The 25,372-nt window shown below is 58.5% G+C and overlaps 1 protein-coding gene across 1 annotated transcript; it reads left to right on the forward strand.

The window, feature by feature from the left end:
* Nucleotides 1-3,962: 3,962 nt before the first annotated feature.
* On the forward strand, nucleotides 3,963-23,842 carry Mmp15 (matrix metallopeptidase 15). Its single transcript, XM_076837631.2, has 10 exons — nucleotides 3,963-4,666; nucleotides 14,998-15,146; nucleotides 15,781-15,906; nucleotides 17,027-17,334; nucleotides 17,666-17,827; nucleotides 18,702-18,946; nucleotides 19,301-19,439; nucleotides 20,261-20,411; nucleotides 20,562-20,677; nucleotides 22,062-23,842. Exons 1-10 carry the CDS (start codon nucleotides 4,505-4,507, stop codon nucleotides 22,496-22,498), a joined length of 1,995 nt encoding a protein of 664 aa, XP_076693746.1. The 5' UTR covers nucleotides 3,963-4,504; the 3' UTR covers nucleotides 22,499-23,842.
* Nucleotides 23,843-25,372: the final 1,530 nt, after the last annotated feature.

Consider the following 25,372-nt stretch of genomic DNA (forward strand, 5'->3'; position numbering starts at 1 on the left):
CTCAAGGGCAGAAGCACAGATGTTTAGACTTTACACTGCTGTAACATTTACTGCGTCCTAGGACCTTCTCATGTACTCTTTTCCATAACCCCCTGAACAGTAACCAGGGTAGGAATGATTGTTGCTTTATGGGAGAACTTGTTAAGTGACTTGCCTGGGGGCATGAAAAATCAGCGGTAATGGCCTGACCCAGCCCTAACTCAACTCCTGTTCTGGCAGGGCCCAGGTGTAGCACTGCACACCACAGGCCTCCTGCTCAGCTCTGAGGGAAAGGTGCAGGGGGAGGGGCCCATTGCTCTGGCTGCCACTGTGCCCTGGCAAAACCGCCCTATCCTCACCCAGGAAGCCACGTGCGTACCTATTCCCCTGAAACCACCACACTGGTCTGACTCCTGCCTGACTGGTCAGTCACTTCCCTCTTCTTGCATTTGAGATCACACAGGTAGAGAGAGGGGGCCAGTCATGTTTTCTGTCTTGCAAACAACGTGGCAACTCTGGCTGCACAACCCACATTACTGACACCTGCTCTGTGCTGGGCCTGAATTGGACACTGAGATAAATCAGTCAAAGTCTGACCCCGGTGTTCAGAATGGGGAAAGCAGGCAAGGTGCGTGGAGAGGAATCCCTAGCCCCAACTTCATACTTCCCAAAACTGGCTGCTTCCCTGGGGAGGATGTAACTCCTGTAGTGTCCGGCAGAGGATGGAATTAGAGAGCAGCCACTTTGAGGAATGGGCCAAGATCAATAAGCAGCTCTTCAATGGAGAATGGATGGTGGCGATTGAGGAAGGAAGCAGAAGTTGCGCTGGGGGGGAAGGGGTGGGCAGGCCAGGCTGGGCGTGAGGAGGCCAGGCAGCAGGGGCTTGGCGGATACCCAGACATCAGATGTGCCTCCAGAGCAGAGCAAAGTGCTCTACTCCCGCTGACAGTGCAGAAGCAGCTGAGGCTCTTCCATAAGAGGAGATGTACTCCAGAAACCAGAGAGAGAACTCTTGAGAAAGAAGGAAAGATTGGAACAGGCTGAGGTCCCAAGCTGCTGGCTTGCAAGGAAGAAATGCTCTTGATGAGGATTTTATCACACCAGGGAGAGAACCAAATCAACACATCTGCCCCCAGCGTCCTCAGACGTTTCCCACAGGGCAGGGAAATGGTCATCTCATGGCCTGATTGGCCGGTTTCCACCTGGCACTCCCAGCCCTCTCCATCGCCTCTCCAGACCACCCCAGCTTTGTTTCCAAGGGAAAGAGCAATTACCTCGGCTTGCTTGTTTATTCCTTGTCTTGGCACCAGGAGTCCCAGGAACTGCCTTGCAACCCAACCGGACCTGTTTTGCCTGCCTCAATTGTGCCAAGCACTGAAATGGTGAATTTTGCAAAAGAGAAAGAGTTTATTCATCAGGCAGCCAAATGAGAAGAGGCAGGAGTCCCAAGTCTCAAATCTGCCTCCCCAGGACAGGGTTTAGGGATGCATGGGGTAAAGAGGCAGGGTGGTCTGAGGCGTGGGGAAGGGTGATCAGAGTAGGAAAAAGTGAAGTCATCTGAGTTCTGCTCAGGCATAGTCTAAGAGTCCTGTGACTCTTCAGAAAATGGCAGCATTAGCATGCTCTGCAGATGGTATTTGTAGCTCTCTGATGTCAAAAGGGCACCCATCGGACACCTGACCGGGCCCAAGTGAAGGGTTAATGATTTTAGCTGATTTGAACTACCTCAAAATTGCTGAAAACCAACTTTACCACATGACTCATATATCAGAAGTGTTATCTACCTATCTCAAAGTGAATGTGAGTATACTGCTGAGCTACAGGACAGCTAAAATGGGTGATAAATGCAAGAGGGTTTATTCCGGTTTTCCCTCAGTGGCAGCCTCACCTTTGAGGTGAGCCTGGTGCGCTGCCTTGAGGGGGGCCCTTGCAGCTAGCTGTGGGGGGAAAGGGTCCTGGGCCTGGGCAACTTTCTTTCACTGAACCAGACCTCTCCTACTAGCTGGGTCAGCTCTTATGATGAGGAGACAAATCCTCAGAGGGGAATAACATGTTCCAGATCATCCAGCAAATTCGGGCTGGGGTAGGAACCTCATGACCTGGCTTTCAGTCCAGAGCTTTCTATACAACCCCTGACACCACATCAGGGTCTCAAAATGAAACTATGCTATGAAACACAGTAAACAGGCTTTGATTCAAAAGACCAAGAAGAAAAAAAAAAGTTGGGGGTGGGGGGTCAGGATAGGGATGAAACAGTGTTGGCAAGCTGTGGTATTTAAAGCTGGCTGACCAAGGGCGGCTGCTCATGCTTCTCAGTTCCTTGTGTCCTCTTAAGATCTTAGGTTCTGGCTAGACAGGACAGAAACTTAGTCGCCTTGCCTAAGGTACCTGTAGGAGCCAGAACTAATCATTGAGAACCCCTGGTCACAGGGGAAGCCGCTTTCAAGAGGTATCCCCATAAGAGAAAACAACCTCTAGACTTGTCCAGCTGCAGGCCTCTACAGATGCTGCTCACCTTCTGGGCTCCTTTCTTATTCAGTGGTCCCATAAACCCACTTTTATTAAAAATGAAAAACTGGCTGAATGCAAATAAACACGGGGAAAGATTACAATGCATTCATTTAAACAGGGGCAACCCTGATGTCCATTTCTGAAAACCACTGTACATTTCCCCAAAGCAAATTTCAAAGTGGAGAATTTAGAAACCCATTTCCTATATGAGGGATCCCTACAGAGAAGTTAAAGAAAATCAATGAATTTGCCAAACTCGAACTTCCTTCCTCGAAGGAAGCTCTGCCAGGTAACATCCACCATTGCTTTTTCTTCACTGGCCATCAGTTCTAACAGGCCATTTCCAAAGCTCTCGCCCTGCCTCCAATTTCAGGGAGGCAAGCTGGCTACGGAGCCCCAAGGGCCCACTTTAGGGAAAACCGCCCTCAGGTAAGGGAAGCTCTTATTTCCTGGTCTGCAGAGAGGTGAGATCTCCGCCCCACTCACCTCTTGACCTCGCTGCCCTGCCTGGCCAGGGCCCTGTGTCAGGGCAGTCCTAGGTCCCTTTGCAGAGTCTTCAGGGAACCTTCGATCCCGGGTCCCTAGCTCTGGCCTCCAGCACCCACACGGACTGATCTCAGACCACTCATGGAATACATTTAAATCTAGCACATTAAGATCCGAGGGAAGGTTGCCCCCCACCCCCGGGGCCAGAGCCTCAGTGGGCATTTCACTTGCACATAATAGTGGCCAAGAAGTGCCTGGCTTCAGTTTGGAAATTAATGTGTGCTGAGCAGGAGCCAGAACCCTCACCTAATCTTCACCCCAACTCCTTGCCCCACATTCCAGTTGAAAACATGAAGGCCCAGAAAGACTAAATAATTTGTCCACATCCAAGCAGCCGGCGAATGGGGACACGGGACTCCTAACCCTGTGCCACCCCGCCCGCCAGAGGCGCCCAACTCCCCCTTTACTTTGCGATTGAGGAAAGTTACTAAAGGGCCCAAAATACGCTTTGAAAAGGGGCCTTGGCCAACAAACTTCCAGAGTTTTGTTTTGTTTCAATATTTTTGTGCATTCGTTTATTTTAGTCAGAACACGACACTTGGGTCCCTTCCTAGCCCTCCTTCCCGTCCACCTCTGCCTCAGTATTCCCCATTCTCAACCACCCAGGGCGAGGAGAGGAGGAATCTTCATTCCTCCTTTCAGGGAAACCACGCCTTCCTTGCGCCCTCTAAAAGGATCCAACTGGGGTCACCCCCACGTTCAGAACCTGGGATGGAGTGACGCAGGGCGGGCTTAGGGGTGTTTGTCGCCATCTGGGAGGAATAGCCCCACCTGCCGGGGCTTGACTACCGGCACCTGCTACTCCGAAGCCTCGGGTTAGTGTATTGGCCCCAGCCCCTCGCCAGGGACCGCACGCAGGGAGCGTACTGGCCCTTTAAGAGCGGCGGCGGCCGCAGCGCGCGGGGAGGAGGGTTGGGAGCGCCGGGAGCCGCGCGGAACTCGCCGGGTACGTCGGGCGCCAGTTCCCTGCGCTCCTCCCGGGACTGCCTGGGGACCCGGGCCCTGTTGGGCGCAGCGGTGAGCAGAGCCGCGGGCAGGAGGCACGCGCTCTGGGCAGCGCCGGGCCTTGGGCATGGACAGAGGGAGCTCAGAGCGCAGGGGGCGCGGCGGGTCCGGGCGGCCGGAGCGCTGAGCCAGACAAAGGCTCAGGAGTTGCGCTTGCTCTCGGGAGCCGGGCGCTGGGCGCCGACGCTGCGGGACCCTGCGGCCCGCGGCTCCGGCCCGGCCCCCTCCCGCGGGCCGGCTCCGCGCGCCCGGACCTGCCCCTGCCCGCTTCTCCTCGCGCTTGGGAATTTGCCGAGGGGACCTGAGCGGCTCCAGCAAGGACCTAGAGCCAGAAGTCCGCCGCGCGCCCGCCGGGCCGGAGCCAGGGAGCGTCGCAAGTTTTCAAGCCGCGCACGGGGACCCGGCACCCGCGAGCAAAGGAGCACGGCGTGCAGCGCTCCAGACCAGACTAGGAGCCGAGAGCATGGGCAGCGATCGGAGCGCGTCCGGACGGCCGAGCGGCGCGGGCAGCCTCCTCGGCGGTCGGGAGGCAGCTGCACGGCCCCGGCTGCTGCTGCTGCTACTGGTGCTTCTGGGCTGCCTGGGCCGCGGCGCAGCCGCCGAGGACGCAGAAATCCACGCAGAGGTAAGGACCCCCGCCCTGCTCCATTGCTGGAGGATGGGGAGGGGAGCCACGCCCGCAGCCGGGGACCCGGAGGTGGGGGAGCGGAGACGTCAACCCGGCTGGGGATTGACGGGGAGAAGGGTCCGGGAAGAAAGAGGAGCTGCCCGGCTGCCCCTCCCGAGCTCGCCCTCATCCCAAACCCTGGAGGACATAGAGCTTGCGCCTTCCCAGGGCACTGCTCCGCTCCAGCCTGTCCAGCCTGTGTCCCGGGAGCCGCTTCCGCCGCCCCCATCCTTTTCCTTCCCTCCCCGGCTGCCGATTCCTCGAGAGCCGGAGGCGCGCCCTTTACAAGTGGGGAGGGGGCTGCTGGGGGTGTCTGGGGCGGAGCCGGAGCTGGACAGAGCTCCTGCTTAGGTAGCCTCGGGTCTGGCAGACACCTTGCGTTGCCCAGCTGGCCAGGAGGGGGAGGGGGAGGGGCGCGAACCGCGGGCAGCAGACTCAGGTTGCAGAGGCGCTTTGGCGACTTTCTAGCGCTCTTGCGCTGAAGCCTCTCCGCACCGGGGTGGGGTTCCAGGCAGAGACCCGGTTTCCACAGCACTTCTTGCCACCCGCACCCTTACGCCGAGGCTTGGTAGGAAAGGGTAGACTCCGCGCCTCTTTTTTCTGGAAGCCCGTCTGACGTCCCCACGCGGGCCACTCTCTGGATTGGTCCCGCGGGTAACCAGGCGCGGCCTCCCGGCGCAGAGCCGGGTCCAGTCAGCAACTCCAGCTCCAAGGGGTCCCCAAACAACAGCTCCGTCGCCTTAGAGCTAAAAGGGTCGATTCTTTCCTGACTTCTAAGATCCTGGACAGGTGATGAGAGGAGTGGGGAGAGGAATGCCCTGGAACCGTCGCCAGACAGGGTAGGCGCGGGCCTCGATGCCCTTGGGCTGCCCCGGCTGCTGGCCCAGAGAACGTCTGTGCGCTGTTTCTATTTGCAGCGGACCGGTGCTCCCCCCCAGCCCTCGGCGGCTTCCCCACCTCCCCAGCCTGCTCTGGAGATTTTTCCGATGGAAGCCTGTCCCTTCCCCGCCCTACTTTAATAAAAGCTTGGAGGAAGGTCAGGGAATTCCTCCCAGGCTCGAGTTACACCTCCCAACCAGTTCCCCACCTGCTCTGCCCTCCCTCCCGGGCCAGGCCAGGGGATGCTTCAGGGAGCCAAGCCTTGGCCCAGTGCTACTTTCCACAAACCAATTCTCACAGGCAGAAACTTATAGGGCTTCTTGCTAGTGGGGATTGCCTGTGATCTGGGTACTATGTTGTACGGAGGGGGTGTCACCTGCCACTAAAGTAGAGTATCAAAGAATTTCAAGTCAGATTCACCCTTAAGGACTTTATAATACACATAGGGATGGCATCCTCATACAGGATAATTAGAGACCAAGCTAGAATTTGGAGGCTGTGCACTATGAATGAGCATCCTGGACGGCCAGGAGCTGAGATGCTGAGACCTGTGGTTTCCCAGGCTTCACACTCTTTCCTTTGCTTCTGTGAGTCCATCACCCCCACTTCCTTTCTGCTACAGGAATACCCACAGTTCCATATATCCACAGCTCAGTATCTCCAGGGAAGAGACCCCTGGTATTACTGAAGCCACAGGCCATGGCCTAGAACCTGTGGTGTCACTGGCTAGGAATTCTGATTGGCCCTACTCCTGTGAGACGACTCAAGCTGGGCCTGGGCTGTGTCTGGAAGGGACCCTAGAAGGTTTAGGAAGACTTGAATGTTGGAAGCCAGTGAATAGAAGGCTAGAGAGAGAGATGAAGGGAATAGAGATGATGCTCAGGGGTAGAGCACTTGGCTGGGCCCTGAGTTTGATTCCCCAGCAACAACAATAACAAAATGGATAGTCCTAGTTCCTAGAACTGGCTTTGGGGTATAAGCTGGTATCCAGACCCAAAAAGGCAGTGGCCTTAGCAGCCAGTGTGTCTATTCAGACTCCTGGGCCTGGCTTACACCCTGGTCAGAGCCTCCCTACCTTGAAGAAGGGCTCTGGTTCTTGCCCCAGAATGTCCACAGCTCCAGACCCTAGGACCATCTCCAAGCACGGTGGCAGCTGAGCCGAAACCAACCCCTACCCTCCCTTTCAGCCAACCAGCATGGAAGCCTCAAAAGTTTCCCCCAGTTGACTCAGGGAGTCTGGCCTGTGCTAGGAGCCAGCAGACACCTTCAGCCAGCCTGGGCCCACCCAGAAAGGCTGACTTGGAGAAGCCAGCACTACAGCTCTCCTATCCAACTCCCTCCCTTGGACATCAGGTCCCAGGCTCCAGACATTGTGCACTGAAGCCCCACCTGGCTGAGGTGCTAGCTGTAGCTTTGGGCCAAGTGCACAGAGACTCCAGGCCCTTGTCAGGTCTCTATGCTGCTCTTACCTGCCTTTGGTTGTCAGAGAAGCTCCCACCTGGACCCACCCTCAGCCTGTCCCACCCCGCAGGCACAACGTCAGGTGACTCAGCTGCCAGAGTTCACAGGTATGATGCCACCACATGAACATGGACACACCCATCTTCCCTGAACAGACCCAGGAGTGTTTTCCTGCCCCTTCCTGGCCACCAGGCGGGGTGAGCAAAGGGATGGAGTCAACTCCAGTTCTAATTTGGACCTGCCAGCCGCAGCCCTGGGTTTCCACCTCTACTGACATTTCATTGCCTCCCACCCCCCAGCCTCCTTATATCCATATTCTTTAAATGAAGCAGAAACCATAGAGACCCTCTGTCTACTCTCAGGGAAAAGGGGTCCGTGTCAGCCGTGTCTCTGGGAATCCACAGTAGCTGCTGGCACCTGGCCCTCTCCATGTGCTCTTTCCAGTCCCAGAGAGCCCTGGTCTGATTGATGTGATGGATGGGACTCTGATTGGGGCTGTGCCTTTCAAACCAGTCCTTGCCACGTCCCTGTGCTTGGCTGCCCTTGGGCGTAGCCCATCAGCTGCCTCCTTGCAGAGAACAGTGTGTCCCCTCCTCTAAGCAACAAATGTGTTTGACCTGGACACCAACATCACAAAGGGTTGCGGACTCTTTCAAGACATCCCTGGATGTGAATGGGAAATATACCTAGTCCCCCTCCAAGATGACTTCTGCTAGAAGCTCAGCATCCACTGCCCCCATCATTGATGCCAGCTCAGAATGGCAATGCCACAGGCCTAGAAGAATTGCTCCCTGCCCACCACTTGATTCTGGCTGTCCCTCCACACCTCTGTTATTGCTTGATCTAGCAGTTCCCTGCCATTGTCACCTCTGCCCAGTTTGGCTTCTGAGTCTAGCTATGGTGGTCACTGTGGGATGTCCCTGCTTCCTGGGTCAGATCAAAGTTGGCACCTTCTATATCATCCTGATGCATGTGGCTCACACTCTAGGGCACTCAGGCAGGAGCAAAGCCCCATGACCAGTTTTGCTTTGGGCATGGAGATGTGTTCCCTGAGTCAGCAAAAACAGGGAGAGTTTGGGGACGCTCCTCCTGGATCCTTCTTCATTACAAAAGGGTCCTGGGAGAAGCCACAGATAAACATGAGGACCTGGGATCCTGAAGGTAGCTGAACACCCCAGGCCTGTGACAGACAGAGGTGCCTTGTGGCTGAATAAGCCCCCCTGAGGGCTTGAGAACTAGGGCTCCTGTAGGGGTCCCCAGAAGGATAAAACGTGCCTGGAGACCAGGAGCCATGGGGCTGGGCCCTTTTGGAGAGGTGGCAGACCTAGGCATGAATGGCAGAGGTGTGTGAGCAGGGCTTGGATCAGAGAAACAAAGAGGGAAAATCCTACCAAATCCCATTCCCATGGAGAAAATGAGCAGGAAGACCCAACCCAACCTCTGGCATCAGGATAGATGGATGAGGACCTGGCCTTGGCCAGCTGGAGAGAAGCTCCACATCCTCCTGCCATATGATGGCCAAGCCCTGCAGCTGTGAAACCTGGAGGCCAGGTCTGGTTTAGCTCTCCAGGCCCAACCTGCAGTTCTGGGTACCACCTTGTCCTTTTCCCCAGGAGTGACAGCCACCCTGGAGGGGTGAAGGTGCCCCAGCTCCGAGCTCAGTGCTTATAAGCATAGTACCTGGTACATAGGAAGTGCTTGAAAAATAGTAGCAAAACTAATGACTGTGAGAAGCAAGTGGCATTTACAATTGGGCAACTCCATTGAACCTGTCTTGAGCCTCAGTTACCATCTATAAAATGGGGATAGCAGTAGTACCTACTTGAAGGAGTTGCTGGAGAGCCTTATTGCATTTATGTGCAAACATCGAATGCTGTGTGCAGTGGTCACATGTGAGGCTCAGAGAGGCTAAGGTGTTATTTTTATTGATTGATTGATTGATTGATTGATTGATTAGTGCTGGGGATTGAATCCAGGAGCACTTGACCACGGAGCCCCATCCCCAGCCCTTTTTAATATTTTATTTAGAGACAGGGTCTCACTGAGTTGCTTAGCACCTTGCTTTTGCTGAGGCTGGCTTTGAACTCAAGATCCTCCTGCCTCAGCCTCCCAAACCCCTGGGATTAAAGGTGTTCGACATGGCACCCGGCTTCAGGTATTATTTCTGAGCACCTTCAACATACTGTATCCTGGGCTTGGCTAGGGGTGCCCTGTAAGCATTTGTACATTTCACTGTCTTTTCAACTCTTAGTTGGGTGCTCCATTTCCCCACTGTGTGAGGGAGAGTATCCCAAATTCTACACCCAGAGACTGAGAAGCTGAGATTTGAACTCAGATCAGTGTGGCTTGAAACCCCAGCCTCGGCTGGGTTAAAGGCTGCAGATCAGCCCACAGGGTGCCATCCTGGGGAACTTCCGCCTGGCAGGAGCCTGCTGGGCCTGAGCCAGGTGGGAAGGAGGTTTCAGGGGTGGGGCCAGAACTGCCCCAGCAGTGTGAGCCTGGAGTCCCCACCCATCAGCCTTCTGCCCCTGCCCTGCGGCAGCCCCATCTAGTAACCCCTGCAGGGGGAGTTCCAGGTGAGGCCCCAAGGCCTGGCCCCCAGCCGACCCTGAAACTCCTAGGGAACAGAGGTCTCTTTTCACCCTGCCCCTGCCCACCCACTGGCCAAAGGACTGGTTTGTTTTTTCCTCCAGGTTAAAGAGTGTGGGGGCGGGCTGGAGGGTAAAGAAGTGGCAGGAACTCGGAAGTCTGCCTCCTTCCTGCTTCCCAGGCTGGATGTCCCCTGCCACCCAGAGTCCCAGCCCCCCGTGTGCAACTCTTTAAAGAGCCATAGCAGGAGGCGGATTTAAGCCCAGAGAAGCACCTGTGTCCCAGAATTGCTTAGATGTGGACAGTGCTGCCCCTAAAGTTATCTAGCAAGACACCAAGGACTGGGTGATCTAGCCAGCCCCCTTTCTTTAATGACTTTGGAGCTAGTTGTCATTTGTTTTCTGAAGCTTGTTCTGCTTGACCCCATCTTGAGAGTCGGAGAAGTTGCCTTGATCATGTTCAGTTACTCCAAGGCCTACTTTGTGGACAACAGTCAGGACCAGGGGGCAGAGGTGACCCGGTGGGGGCTGATTTCTGCTCAGCCCATGGAAGAGCTCTCTAACACTTGTTGCTGCCCTGAGATGGACTGCCCTACCCATCTTTGCAGGGGAGCGGCGGGATGAGTCCTTGGCCCAACTGTGGCCTCAGGGAATGGCAGGCTTGGTGACATTGAAGCCCTTTCTGGCATTAGACTGGATACATCTGGGTCCTGCTCAGGGTCACCAGCTGGTGCATGGACTCTGGATTGGACAGGCCTGTGGGCCTGGAGTGCATGCCCTTGCAGGGGCTCTGGGTGCCCAGTTTAGTCCCTGGCACAGCTGGGAGTACGGAGCCTTGGCCTGCTCCCAAGAGCCCTCGGGGGCAGGAGTATGGGGTAGCGGAGATGGGCATGATTAGGACCTCACAAAGCCACAGAGGTCTGGGGGCTGGATCCATCGCTGGTGGCCCTGACAAGACTCCTTTTGTGCCTGGCTGGGTGAGCCTGCCCAGGTCTGACTGCAGAGAGAACTTGGGCAAGAGAGGAAGCAGAGCCCAGGATGGATGGTCTTTATCACAGGGGTCTGATAAGGGCCCTGTGGGAGGGGCTGCTGGCTGGCTCCACTGATCTGGGCCTCTGAGGAGCTTCTGTGGCTGCAGGAACAGGCTCTGGCCCCCTCCCCCATCCCCATGGCCACTTACTGCACAATATTGATCTGGTGCCTTCTCAGCCAAACCTTCCCTGCAGGCCTGCCTGTATTGTCTCAGCAGTCCTGGGGGAGGGCCGTGTGGCTCGGTGCCCAGACCCAGCCGGGGACGTTGGGTGTGGGGAGGATTAGAGGCCCTTACCCAATGCTGTGCTGGGCACTGCTGCTGAGAGGGCCCAGAGCCCAGTGTCCCCACACAGGTCGGGATGGCTGGTGGTACTTAGAAACGGCCTGTTCTGGTAGCTCTGCCCACAGGCCCACTCCTAGCCCAGATCTGCTGAATGACCCTGCGCGGGCAACCCGCCCTCTCTGGGCCTTCTGGGTGTATAATGGGAAGGGTTCCATGTTCATTCACTTTTCAGGGGTGGTTGTGAGCATTCAGTGGGGTGGTGAGACTGTGCTGCCTGGCCCAGGCTGGACTCTCAGGTGCTGTGTGATGGCCTCTCTTGGGCACATACTCCTTGGGCCCCGAGTCGTCTTGCCCGGGGCCAGCCACTCACCTGCAGCATCGATAAATACTGATAGGATGGGACCTGGAGCTCAAGAAAGAAAAGGCAGAGGGAACCACAGTGCTGGGGTCTCCTGCAGCAGCCCCGCCCTGTTCTGCGGATGGGAGGGGCCCTCATGGTCCTGGAAACCTCCTCGCCTCCCTCCAGGCCTCATGGAGGGGGAAGCAAGCCCTCGTTCACACCCTTCCCCTGTTCTGCCTCTTACTGACCTCCCTGAGCCTCAGTTTCTCCCACCTGAGAAACACTTTTTTTTCTTTTTTTGTACCAGGGGTTGAACCCAGAGGCACTTACCCACCGAGCCACATCCCCAGTCCTTTTTATTTTGAAATAGGGTCTCAATGAGTTGCTTAAGGCCTCACCAAGTTGCTGAGGCTGGTTTTGACTCGGATCCTCCTGCCTCTGCCTCCCGAGCCTCTGGGATCACACGTGTGCACCACATCTGTGAGAAACAGAGCTGTACGTGCTGGCTCACCCCTGCGCTGAGACTTCAGGCCCAGGAAGAGGAGTCACCTTGTGAGGGGACACTTTTAGTCACCACTAGGAGCTGCCGGGGCTTGAATTGAGCTCTCCCTCACTTTGGGACTGAGAGGTCACAGCCCTGGGGACAGTTCCTGCTTTTTGCTCAGTAGCACCAGGGCTTGGCAGGCTGGGGCTCCCTCACCTGGAAGCAGCAGCACCTGCCACGTACCTGGGTTCCCCTCAAGCTGTTTGCCTACCCCGCGTCCTCGCCTTCTGAGCTTGTCACACTTGATGCAGGGGTAGGGTGCCAGGAAACTCCCTCCTGGACACTGGGGACAGGAAAGAAGCCCACAGCCTTGCAGGAGGTGTCTCTTGACACCTGGCTGGTTTGCTGGCTCTCGGCACTCGGCCGCCTGAGCACGTGGGCCAGAGTCGGGCAGGTGTCAGCTTCGCCTCCTCACCCAGAGGCTCCCCTGGCTGCTCTGTGCCAAGGCCACAGTTCTGCCTACATCCCTGCTGCCCAAGGGGTGCCACCAGCTCTTGGCCTCTAGCTTGTCACTACAGCAGTGGCTGTGAGGCATTTGTCACCAGGAGGCTGAGGGTTCAGGGTTGACTGACGAGGAGAGGAAAGTTCATTCCCTGGGTACTCGAAGGTGCCTATGAGGGGGAGGGTCCACTGCCACCCTTGGAACTTTCCTGACACCCCTGAGCTGGCCCTGGGACCAGAGGCCCCTCTGCCCCGCCCCTCTGCTGGTTTCTGGAACTCTCTGCTGCAGACAGGCCAGCTCCTCTGCCCTCCCCTCTCCCCCTCTCTCCTGTCGCTCTGCAGACACCGCTAATCAGCCCCTCGGTGGCCTGTGATTGCGCTCCTGGAGATATTTTTACCTTATGCAAATAGGAAATGTAGAGGTGCCCTCACCCGCAGCCAGCCCCCTCCCCCTCCCCCAGCTCGTGCCTTGTGCCCGCAGAGCTGGCCAAGCTCGGTGGCCTCGCCTTCTGGGCCTCTCCTGGCATCTTCAGGAAAACTGTATCCACTCATGTGGATGGACCCACTGTCCCCTGCCGCCACCACCACAGGAGTTTTGAGGAGAGTCGGTGCTTGGGAAAAGCCACAGCAGTGCCATGACACTGGCAGTGTGTGACAGAGCTGAGGAGGGCGGGGGAGGGGCCGGAGCCACCTGGGCAGGGCCTGTCGGGCCCGGCTGGTGGCAGTGTTGTGAAGCCCACCCTTCCAGCAGGGAGCAAAAGGCTGCCAGGCCCAGAGAGGAGCGGGCGGGCCCCCTGGTTTCTATCACGTCTATTTATTGGGCACTTTCTATTTCATCCCTGTACAGACCCCCAGATGGGGGTCCTAAAGCAACCCCCTTTTACCACAGAGACGCAGAGTCACGTCTCAGGAGCAGCCAGGCCGGGCTTTGTCCTGCTGTAGAGCTGATGGTGGTTTCTCTGCTCCATACCTCAGTGTCCCTGCTCTGTGCCTGCTCCCTGGGTCCTGAGAGGCCACCTGCGCCAACTGCACGCCAGCCTGCCATTCCGCAGTCCCCCATCACAGCCTAGGTGCTGCTGGGCTGGGCTGGGCTGGGCTGGGCTGGGCTGGCGACGGCACAGGGCACTGAGGGCACAAGCACCAAGGAGCTGGAGACACTGCAGGCGGGTGTGTGGGTGAGGCCCTGGCCAGTCAGCACAGGTGTCAGTCCCCAGCAGCCACCATGTCCAGCTCCTGGCCTGCCTTGGACACCCCACGTTTACAGCCCTCGCCTTCCAAGTTGCTCAAGGAGTGGCCGTCAGCATGGGTGAGGAAAGGCCGGCAGGACGCCCTTGCATGTGACTGAGGCCCCTTAGTCCCTGGCTTCTGCTGAGGGGCAGGGAGGTCGCCTTCCTCAGGGCCCAGCCTGGCCTACCTATGCTTCCGCCCTGCAGCTGAGACTGCAAATGTCACACGGTGTAAAATCCTCCGTTGTGGGTTCTGGGTCTCCCCAGAGACCATAAGTCCTGGAGGGTAGGACACTTCAGCCCTGTCCCCTAGGGCCTCCTGCTGCACGGTTCCCGGCTTAGGGATGGGTAGTTGGATGGATGGACAGATGGATGAGATTTGTCCAGCAAGTTCTGAAAGGGCTTGAGCACACCCATTGTATATCAGACACTTTTCCCAGGCCGCCTCCCTCAAATCTCACCCCAACAACCCCATTCTTCCTCATTTTGCAGATGAGGAAACTGAGGCTCAGAGAAAGTACTTTATGGCAGGCAGAGCATGGTGGTGTGTGCCTCTAATCCCAGGTTAGGAGGTTTAGGAAGGAGGATTTTCAAGTTCAAGACCAGCCTCAGCAATTTAGCAGGACCATCTCAAAATTAAAAAATAAAAAGGGCTGGGGACATGGTCCCTGGGTTCAATCTCCAGTACTACCAAAAAAAAAAAGTTTGTGGCAGAGGACATCCTGACTTTAGGCCTTCGTCCCCAACTCTTAGACCCAGGTAGGCTGCTTGAGGCTGTCTGCCCTCTTCCCAAGAGATCAGGGTTGCTCCGAGCAACCCTGAGGAGCTGGTTTTCCTACAGGTTGAGTCCTCAACAGATTCTGAACCCTGAGGTCCCCAGCAGTCACCTGGATTGGTAGGGGCCCACTCTGGAGGGACCAGTGTAATAATAATGACAGCTACTCTAGACTGTCCTCACAGACACGCTTTGTCCTCTAGGGCAGACAGACAGTAATCCCCTAAGTGAAGTATACGGCCTATCAGATGGCAGTAAGAGGGAGGTGGGGTGCCGGGGACAGTCAGCGGGTCTTTTCTACATACCGTTGCCAGAGAACACCTTTCCCACCAGGTCATGTTGAACAGAACTGAAGGAAATGAGGATGTAAGCCGTACCAATATGGCAGAGGAGGGGGGTGGGGGTATTCCAGGCAGTAAGAACAGCAAGTGCAAAGGCCCTGCAGCGGGGCCTGCCCAGCTGGGGTCAATAGTGGGAGTGGGGTCAGGTAGCAAGGGCTGTAGCTCCTGAAGAATGGGCTTTTCCTCTGAGCTCAGAGGCCATTTAGGGTTCCAGGCAGAGGACTGGTAAAGGCCATTCATTCTCTTTATATGGGAATAGACAAGGAAGGCGGGGACATGGAACGAGGTTGGGGGTGCGGGTTAGACCTGCCGGTGAAGACTGTGCGTGTTTGGAGGGGGCAGGCCAGCTCTGGCTGACAGGATTGTGACTTCTTTGCAGAACTGGCTGCGGCTCTATGGTTACCTGCCCCAGCCTAGCCGCCACATGTCCACCATGCGCTCCGCCCAGATCCTGGCCTCCGCCCTTGCGGAGATGCAGCGCTTCTACGGGATCCCAGTGACGGGTGTGCTGGATGAAGAGACCAAGGCGTGAGTCTCTGGCCCCTCCCAGACCCCACGGGTGCCTCTGGCATATTCTCCATAAGGCTTGGCATGGGGAGATTCCAGAAAAGAGTGGCCTAGATGAAAAAAATTGCCAACGATTCTGTCTTCCCTGCCCATTCTGACGGGTTGGAGTGGCTGCCTGAAGCTGTGTTGAGAAAGCTTCCGAGGCGGAATCCAGACTTGGCAGAGGGGGTCTCGGGATTGACTAGTGATGTCTGCCACAGGCATGGGAAGGGGGAGGCGCAGTACACAGCCCTGGCCTGGATAGAATGTCCTAGTAGGGCCTTATTCTGAATCTAAGAGGTCAGGTGACCCAAAGCCACATCCTTGAGAAGCACTGGACATAACATACCGAGGACAGGTGGCCTTAAGAGCTGTTCCGAGTGCACTGGTGAAAAGGGACTTGCCTTCATTGAGTCACTGCTGGACACTCCGCCTTCCAATATAAGATCATTTTGCCCAACTTCACTGGAAATAAAATCTGAGGGTCCCCACCCCTGTCCCCCCCATCCTAGGAGCAGTTGGGAGGCTGGAGGGGCCTGGAAGGGGGTGGGCTGCCTGGAGGAGGCGGAGCTGACACAGGCACATTCTGAGCTCACCCTGTCCACCTGTGGCCCAGGTGGATGAAGCGGCCCCGTTGTGGGGTGCCAGACCAGTTTGGGGTGCGAGTGAAAGCCAACCTGCGGCGGCGGAAGCGCTACGCCCTCACCGGGAGGAAATGGAACAACCACCACCTGACCTTCAGGTAAGGGCCTGCTGCCCAGGGCAGCTCCAGCCCTCTCGGCTGCTGAGCCCCAGGCTTCCTTTCCCAGCAGCTCACCCTGGGGGCTGTCTAGACAGTCCCGCGGCTCCCACGCTGGGGAGAGCAGCCATGCCTTCTAGGATCTCTCTCCAGAGAGGGTCAGGACCCCTGGAGCCACTTCCTCTCTGCCCTTCCCTGCCTCCCACTGTTAGCAGTCCTGGTCTGAGGCTGCCACAAGGGGCTCCAGTGGAGGGGGGTGGGGGTGGGAATCCAGGCACCTGTCTTGAGCAGAACGAGTCACCTGCAGAACTCCTGAGCAGAGTCCCAAAGGTGGACTCTACGGTGAGTGGACGGTGACTAGTCCCTGCCTGCCTGCTGTCATCCCCCAGCCCAGGAGACATAGGCACTGTAGCCCTGCGCTCTGTAGAGGAAGAACGGGGTCAGTGCAATGCTGACCCTCCTGTTGTAGCTCAGCCACACCCCCTGCCCAGCTCCATCCAAGAAAGAACAGCTCCCAAGACCGTGTAGACCTCCAGCCCCCGAGTGAGTTCACGATCAGGTGGCCAGATCCCCTCCCCCCACCGGGTTCATGGAAGTCTTGCTCTGATTTACCTGGACAGCAGGTGCTCTCACCTTCGTCGCATGCAGGTTCAGTGCTACAAGTCCTTCGAGAGTTATTCTCTTCAGTCCACACAGGGACCCCTGGAACAAGTACTACCCATCCCTCCCATTTGACAGATGAAGAAACATTCAGAATCTAAGTCACTTGCCCAAGGTCACACCAAGGGTATTAGAGCCAGGCCTTGAACTTGGGTCTGCCTGGCCAGGGGGTCAATGTTCAGAACAGCTTAGCCTATCTCCCAAACCTCAGCCACCTGCATCCCATTTCCTAGGTCTTTCCCCAGCCACGAAGCTTCTGTGCTCTTATTAACTTACTGTCTGTCTTACTTAAAGTCGGCTTCTGTGCCACAGTGTAGAATTTTAATTTGACAAATGCTAACTCACCTCAAAATAAACTAATGGTTGGTCCTGACCGTTTTGTGTGCGTTTCTTGGGAACTTGTCAGCTGAGGACAGTAGCCCTGGGGTCTGCATCCGCTCACGACCTTCCCACCCACCCACAGCATCCAGAACTACACCGAGAAGCTGGGCTGGCACCACTCGCTGGAGGCCGTGCGCAGGGCTTTCCGAGTGTGGGAGCAGGCCACACCCTTGACCTTCCAAGAGGTGCCCTATGAGGACATCCGGCTGCGGCGGCAGAAGGAAGCCGACATCATGGTACTCTTTGCCTCTGGCTTCCACGGTGACAGCTCGCCATTTGATGGCATGGGCGGCTTTCTGGCCCACGCCTATTTCCCTGGCCCTGGCCTGGGTGGGGACACCCATTTCGACGCAGATGAGCCCTGGACCTTCTCCAGCACTGACCTGCATGGTGAGGACAGCTGGCCAGGGTGGGGGCAGGGCCAGCAGCTCCTGGGCTAGGCATGGCCCCTCTGAATGGGTGCAGCAGCAGCTGCGGGGTCAGGAAGGGAGAGCGTCCCCTGTTTGGGTCTCTGGAGACCTGCACTAACCTTGGTCTGTTGTCCCACCATCTCCAAGGGAGGTAGGTAGAGAAGGGTTTGCTGTACCCATTTCTCAGGTGGGGAAGTTAGGGGTCAGAAGAGAGAAACCAGGGTGGGCTCTGGGCAGCCTCGGCCTGGAGGTCTCGGGTGGCCAGGTTCTGGGATGGGTCAGAGTGACCAGGCTGCCCGCCCTTCCTGCAGGGAACAACCTCTTCCTGGTTGCTGTGCATGAGCTGGGCCACGCGCTGGGCCTGGAGCACTCAAGTAACCCCAATGCCATCATGGCCCCCTTCTACCAGTGGATGGACACAGACCACTTCCAGCTGCCCGAGGATGACCTCCGGGGCATCCAGCAGCTCTACGGTGAGTGGACGGTGACTAGTCCCTGCCTGCCTGCTGTCATCCCCCAGCCCAGGAGACGTAGGCACTGTAGCCCTGCGCTCTATAGAGGAAGAACGGGTCAGTGACAGAGCCACGCCACTCGGGAAGTGGCCGTGTTGGAATGGAACCCAGGGTGACCGATGTTGGGGCCTGGCCTCAGCCAGCATTGCACTGTGGCTCCAGGCTGGACGCTGGAGGAGCCACTAGACGAAGGGGGCCCCAGGGTCACCAGGACCCACGGCCACCGCCACTGCTCCCTCCTGACCTGTCACAGGCCCTCCCCTGAGTGTTGCTAGTTAGTCATTTTCCCAGTGGCTTTGAGGCAGGTGCCAGTTCCCACCTGGCAAAGCCTCCAGCGGGGAGGGCCCCTGAGGGCCAGTCCCCTGGGCCAGAGCCCACACTCTGCCCACACTGAGCCCTCCTGGGGCTGCAACCCTGGCCTTGCTGGGGAACCTGAGAGACCCCTACTGCCCGCATCCCAGCCACTGACATGCACTTGGCGGGGTTCAAGGTCCCTGAGGCCAGAGCTATGCCCTTTCCTGCAGGAGTCCTGCTTCCTAGTGAAGGCACCCTGAGGCAAGTGGCCCCAGGGGAAACCAAGGCAGGCAGTCTTGGGGTACAGTGACCCCAGCCCAGTGGGGAGGTCCAGAAAGGGACTGTGTGAAGAGACTCAGGTCCCTCTGAGGAGGATGTGAGCATGGGCGAGGGGTCTGCTGTGGACAGGCAGGACCTTTCACCCGGGTAGGCCCGCGGCTGCCCCTTCCTCCCACCCCGTCCCAGGACTCTGGGTGGAGACGCTGCATCCTCTTGGTCTGCAGCTGCCCTCTTACTCCTTGCTTCCTGCCTTTGGCTGCAGGCACCCCAGATGGCCAGCCACAGCCCACCCGGCTTCTCCCTACCGTGACACCTCGGCGACCAGAACACCGACCTCCTCGGCCCCCCCAGCCACCTCCCCCAGGCGGGAAGCCAGAGAGGCCCCCAAAGCCAGGCCCCCCTGCCCAGCCCCGAGCCACAGAGCGGCCCGACCAGTATGGCCCCAACATCTGCGACGGGGACTTTGACACAGTGGCCATGCTTCGTGGGGAGATGTTCGTGTTCAAGGTCTGGTCCTGGTGCCTGCCCCACGCCCAGCCCCTTGGCCCAGGCTCAGAGCAGGGGAGCTCCCGCCCAGTCCACCCGAGCCTCACCAGCCTGGCAACTTGGGCACCCTTGTCCCTCCCTCACTGAGCAGCCCCAAGAGGCCATCAGACCCCGGATGAGGGACTTGCTAAGGGTCACACGGCAAGCCCAGGTGCCAGCTGCCCAGCCCAGATCTCAACCTGGGGCTGTCCTGGCTCTGCCTAGCTTCTCAGGTCACAGTGACCCCACCAGGCCCTCCCTGACCTGGGAAGGGGGCGAGGGTCAGGCCTCCCCAGGCAAGGCACAGCTGCCCACCAACACCACGCCCCTCCCCAGGGCCGCTGGTTCTGGCGAGTCCGGCACAACCGTGTCCTGGACAACTACCCCATGCCCATTGGCCACTTCTGGCGTGGTCTGCCCAGCGACATCAGTGCTGCCTACGAGCGCCAGGATGGTCGTTTTGTCTTTTTCAAAGGTGAGCTGGGGCCGGCGTCGGGGAGGGGCTGAGCAGCTTCCTGCCCTGACCTCTGGCCCAGCTGGACGTGAGGGAAGAGGAGGGGCAGAGGGCTGTGGTTCTTGTCTCCATCTCTGTCCCCACTCTGAGCTCACTCTGGGAGGATGGGGACACCTGAGGGCAGTGACCGCACCTAGTGGTGAGGGGTGGGGAGGCAGATAGAGGCCAGGAGTATCAGGTGGACCTGGGACTGTGGAGTCTGGAGCCTCAGATCAGGGGTGAGTGTCTGTCCCTCTTTGGCTGCACAAGGGCATGGCCCCATAAGAGCAGGTCCTCAGGAGAGCAGGTCCCCAGGCCCACTTTGGGGCAGGAATTCTGTGGTCTGGCTGCAGGCCCTGAGGGGCAGGGCCCTGGTGGACGACTGGGTCTCCAGCCCTGCTAGCTCCTGCCCAGGGGAGGTTGGAGGTCCCAGGGGACAAGGCCAGTAAGGTGACCCGGGGCCAGGCAGAGGCCCCACTCCCCTGCCTGTGCAGGAACTCTGAGGGGGTTCCCATGGGGGTGAAGGGCTGTGTGGGTGCGTGGGTGTGTCTGGGTGTGAGTGACTAAGACGTGTGTGTCGCAGATGTCTGCGACAGCACAGCTTCCAGGGTGTGGACCTGGGGAGGTGCGCTGTACCTGGTCCTGGCATGCGGATGTCCACCTGTCGTGTGGACAGTGCTGAGTTCTTCTGTGCGTGTGTTGAGATGATGGGTTTGTGGGCCCAGAAAAGCACTTCCTGAACCCCCACCCTACGCACAGCCTCCCCCCAGGCCCTCCTCACCCACCTCCCGCCCCTCCTGTAGGTGACCGCTACTGGCTCTTCCGAGAGGCCAATCTAGAGCCTGGCTACCCACAGCCGCTGACCAGCTATGGCCTGGGCATCCCCTATGACCGCATCGACACGGCCATTTGGTGGGAGCCCACGGGCCACACCTTCTTCTTCCAAGAGGACAGGTGAGTGGCACACCCCTCCCCTAAAGGGGGGAGTCCCCAACCAGACTCTCCTGCCCCCTGCAAGGCCCCACAGTAAGAGCCCACTTCCTGTGGGGGTGGGCCCTGCCCAAGCAGGGTCTCCAGGTCCATCGCTGGTGCTTCCCGTCACAGGTACTGGCGCTTCAACGAGGAGACACAGCATGGAGACCCCGGCTACCCCAAGCCCATCAGTGTCTGGCAGGGGATCCCTGCGTCCCCCAAAGGGGCCTTCCTGAGCAACGATGCAGGTACCAGGCCAGCCCCCTCCCAGAGTGCCCAGTGCTCACTCCACCCTCTGCTGCATGCACAGGAGACATAGGTGCAGGAGTCCTTCAGCATCGCCACATAGTGTATGGGGACAGCTGCGTCAGGCCTGGGCCTGGAGCTTCCTGGGCATTACCTCCTGGCCCTCCCCCTTGTGAGGACAGGCACACTAGACCAGAGACTTGAGCAAAGCACCTCAAAGCTCACAGCTAGGAAGCTATATAGTCCAGGCCACTGCCCAGGCCAGCCCGGGTCCAGACCTGGAGCTCGGAACTGTCTGCTGCCCCCAGGGTCCAGCTCCACACAGCCTCCAGGGAGCCTCGAGCTGGAAAGGGTGGGCTTGGCTCAGTATGGGGGGCAAAGTCTCTGGGTGTCACTTACCCACCTGGAAGGGAAGTCAGGGTTATCATCCTAACCCAGGGACAAGGGGCTGTGGCTCTTGCATTTCACCAGCAGCGTCTCTGGTGCATTTTTATTTTTTTAATTTTTTGATACTGGGGATTGAACTCAGGGGCACTCGACCACTGAGCCACATCCCCAGCCCTATTTTGTATTTTATTTAGTGACAGGATCTCACTGAGTTTGCTTATTGCCTCGCTTTTGCTGAGGCTGGCTTTGAACTCACTATCCTCCTGTCTCAGTCTCCCGAGCCCCTGGTGCACCACCACACCCAGCCTCTGAGGCATTTAGAAAAACCATTAGCCCTGGTTATTGGTTCTAGATTCTCTAGCTCAGAGGAGACCCGGCTTGTACTCAGTGTGGTCACACGGCTTCCGTGGGGGGTGTCCCTCTGCAGCTGCTCTGATCTCATTGTGTTCAGCAGAGCACAGACTCACCCTCACTTCAAACCTGGCCCTTCCCGGTATCAAGGGGACACAGGCAAGGTGCCCAAGGCCAGAGAGCTAGTCCAAGGCAGCCGCGAGTTCCGCTCCGGGTCCATGCAGGCTCAAGGCCACGTTGCCTGCTGCACAGACCTTCCCGTGTGGGAGGAAGCTGATGCCTGGACGGGTCAGCAGTTCCCTGACAGCAGCCCCCAACCCAGCAGAATGTACCCCATTGGGTTCTCGCCAGGCCCTAACCCAAGCCCTTCTGAGCCTCAGTTTAGCTCCTGTCAGGTGGGAAAATGGCAGATTTGAAAATGTTCAGGAAAGCAAGTGAGAAGACGGGAGTGTGTTTTGTCTGTTCTTGGCACTGGGGACGGAACCCAGCACCTGGGGCGCGCTAAGCCGGCGCTGTGCCCCTGAGCTACCCCCAGCCTCGAGGAGGGGGTCTTAAACCTGGGGCCCCTTCGTCCATCGGTCATCTTTGAGGGTCGCTGGCGGGTGGGTGGGCCTGGCCTGGAGCACTCTGGCCTTCTCGTCCCCGCAGCCTACACCTACTTCTACAAGGGCACCAAGTACTGGAAATTCGACAACGAGCGCCTGCGGATGGAGCCCGGCTACCCCAAGTCCATCCTGAGGGACTTCATGGGCTGCCAGGAGCAGGTGGAGCCCGGACCGCGCTGGCCTGATGTAGCCCGTCCACCCTTCAACCCTGACGGGGGTGTGGAGCCCGGGGTGGACGGGGACAGTGCAGAGGGTGACACGGGGGATGGGGCCGGGACAGATAAGGACGAGGACGGGGGCAGCCGCGTGGTGGTGCAGATGGAGGAGGTGGCGCGGACGGTGAACGTGGTCATGGTGCTGGTGCCGCTGCTGCTGCTGCTCTGCGTCCTGGGCCTGGCCTATGCCCTGGTGCAGATGCAGCGCAAGGGTGCGCCCCGCGTGCTGCTCTACTGCAAGCGCTCCCTGCAGGAGTGGGTGTGACCGCCCTGCCCCGCCCGGTGCTGGGGGGCCGGGGTGGCACTGTGGTTCCCAGGCGGCTCCCTGGGGCACCCCAGCAAGCAACAGCTGTGGGGTCCTTCCGTCTGCACACCTGTCCTGTCTGTCCTTTATTTATGCCTAGGGATATTTTTTTTTTAATTGGCACCTTAACTGAGCATTTGTTTTCTTTCCTGACCAGAGCAGAGGGCTTAGAATTTTCTAAATGTTCTTCTGCGCCAGTCAGGGAAGCCAGCCCTCATCCATCTGTGGCTTGGCCACAGTCAGAGGAACAAGGGACAGAGACCCACCTCTGGGAGGTGGCACAAGGGTTGTGGAACTTGTTCCAATCCTGGCCGTACCCAGGGGCCCTGTTTGTCTTGAAGGGATCTAGCTGGGTCCCCACCTTCCTGAGTCTCTCTGCCTTAGGATGAGCTTTTCACCCTGGGGCAGCCCCCAGCCAGGAGTGGTCCACTGGCCTCTGAGTCACATCTCACCTCCTCCCCAGCCCACAGACAGCCCCAGCAGCCTGCTCCCCATCCCCTGGTCAGCTGGCAGCTCCCACATCCCCTTCGGCCGCACCTCCTTCCCTCTTGGGAAGGGGCCCTGGGCCTGCCTCACCAAGGACCAAAGGGAGTCTGCCAAGGGCCTCCCCCAGCACTACCACTGACCTTGCCCAGCCTGGATATCCATCTCTCAGCTGTGACCCATCTGCTCCCTCCCTGGGCCCCCCACCCTCTCCCTCTCACATCACATCCTCAGGAGCCTGCACCAGTTTCAGCCTTCTGCTGCCAGTGTTCCCAACCCTTGCAGTGAGAGGGGATTGGCCAGTTCCTGGGCTGGGACAGTGAGTACCAGACAGGTGCCTGTAATAGTGGGGTGCCCGCAGTGCTACAAGTCAGGCTTCGGGGTTCCCTTGACTCCAGCTCCCTCTCCCCGGGGGACACAGGCCAGCAGCTTATCCCCCACGAGAGCCCCCTGTGGCCCGGCAGTTCTCCTGGGCTCGGCCTGGGGGTGGACGGGTGTTCCTCTACTCTTTTCCTTCCCAAAGTCAGCAGGAGGCTGAAGCTGCTGTGGGAAATGGTACTGTACAGCTGGCTCCGTCCCCTCTGCTGCCCCCAAGTCCTGAGCAAGTGGGCTGTGCCACCCAGGATCCCTGAGGGCACTGGGGGCGGGGAGGGGGCGTTCTGCCAGCCTCTCTTGACTTGGTGCTGAGTGCGAGTCCAAGAGCTGCCCCCAGTCATGATGACCTCTGCAGAACCGGAGAGCCAGCGAGGGGTGGGCGTGGAGGGCTGGGTGTCCACCCCCTCTGTATATTTCTGCAAATAATCTGCACTGATTAAATATACAGCCAGCGAGTGTGGCCTTGTTTGTGAGAGGCCTTGGCCTACAGGTGGCAGGGGGTCAAGTCCAAGGACGAGGGGGCTCGCCCCAGTGCTCAGGAGACCTGTCTGCAGTGCACTGCAGGCTCCTTCCCATTGACCTTTGGAAACAATGCCTGGGAGGACCAGTGTTTGGGGGCGGTGGGAGGTGGCTGCCCTCATGGGCCATAGGAGGGAGTGGCAGGACCCGGGGTCAGCCTGGGTGAGGCGGGGAGGGATGTGGAATTTCTTTGCTGGTCATTGGTGGAGAGGAAGGAGGCCAGCTTCCCACATCCCTCCACATCTAGGAATGGACGGAGCCGGCCAGGCCACCCATCCTCCACCCAGCCACACGGGGTTCTGGGTGGCCTGAGGCCTGCCGGGAACAGGGGCCCAGAGCTGGGCACAAGAGAATTGGGAAATAGGTCCACTTTGGTTCCAGCACCTCCCCTCACCACACACTCTATCCAGACCTGCCATCTCATCCTCGGAGAAGCAGGAAATCCCTCCGCGGGCCTCTGCTTAGGCTATAGACGATGATGCAGGGAGCAGAGGCCCAGGCGCAGCTGGCCCGCGGCGGGGGTTCCTATGACCAGAGGTCTGCCTCAGACCCCCCACGTCCACGCCCCCAGCCCGGCCTATCGGGAGCTCGCTGGGCCCCCAGGAATGCAGTGATCAGCCCTGGAGGGCCCCCCTCAATCTTGGAGCAGGCAGGGTCCCTCAGCCTGTTCCGAGCCCAGTCCTCCCCCACTTCCTCTCTCTGCTGCCTCTGGAAGCCGAGGCTGGCAACCCATCTAGGAAGCGGCCTTCGAGCCCCCACCCCAGGGCCTCTGCAGAGGCAGAGGGTCCAGGGGCCAGGGAGGCACCATCTCAGCTTCCCAGTTGCGGAAGCCACAGGTCCCCACCCTGGCCTGCCTTCTGCCCACAGCCCTGGGTTACAGAGGTCACCAGGCAGGTGGAGGGTAGTGTAGGGCCAGGTACAGGAAGAGGATGGGACCTCTCTTACGCCCTTCCTCAGAGCCAAGGCCAAAGGAGAGACTTGGCAGAGCCTCTGCTGCTCAGGAGACTACCCCAGCAGCTCCCCCAGGCTCTCAGCTGCAACCCAGAGCATCTCAGTGGGCGGAACCCCAGGCCATCTAGGAGTGCTGTCGTCCTCACTCAGGGTCTGAGGGGCTTCTAGGAGCAAGGGGTGATACCTAGAGTCCAGGTCTGCCTGGGGCCTTACCTACCTCCTCCCAGGACTGAACAGTAATCTGCATCTTTAAATGTTTGGTTTTCAAAACGTGACTATAAGGCCGGCCGGGTGCAGTGGCACATGCCTGTAATCCCAGCAGCTCAGGAGACTGAGGCAGGAGGATCGTGAGTTCAAAGCCAGCCTTAGCAATGGCGAGGCCCTAAGCAACTCAGTGAGACCCTATCTCTCAATAAAATACAAATAAGGCTGGGGATGGGGCTCAGTGGTCGAGTGCCCCTGAGATCAACCCCTGGTACCAAAAAAAAGTGACTCTAACTTAAACTC

Source organism: Callospermophilus lateralis, chromosome 18 (genome assembly GCF_048772815.1).
Source record: "Callospermophilus lateralis isolate mCalLat2 chromosome 18, mCalLat2.hap1, whole genome shotgun sequence".
Taxonomy (NCBI): domain Eukaryota; kingdom Metazoa; phylum Chordata; class Mammalia; order Rodentia; family Sciuridae; genus Callospermophilus; species Callospermophilus lateralis.

Coding starts and splice junctions, on each gene's coding strand:
- Mmp15 (XM_076837631.2), top strand. CDS start 4,505: ATGGGCAGCGATCGGAGCGCGTCCGGACGGCCGAGCGGCGCGGGCAGC. Junction 15,147..15,780: donor CTGGATGAAGAGACCAAGGC/GTGAGTCTCTGG, acceptor CCTGTGGCCCAG/GTGGATGAAGCGGCCCCGTT. Junction 20,678..22,061: donor CTTCCTGAGCAACGATGCAG/GTACCAGGCCAG, acceptor TCGTCCCCGCAG/CCTACACCTACTTCTACAAG.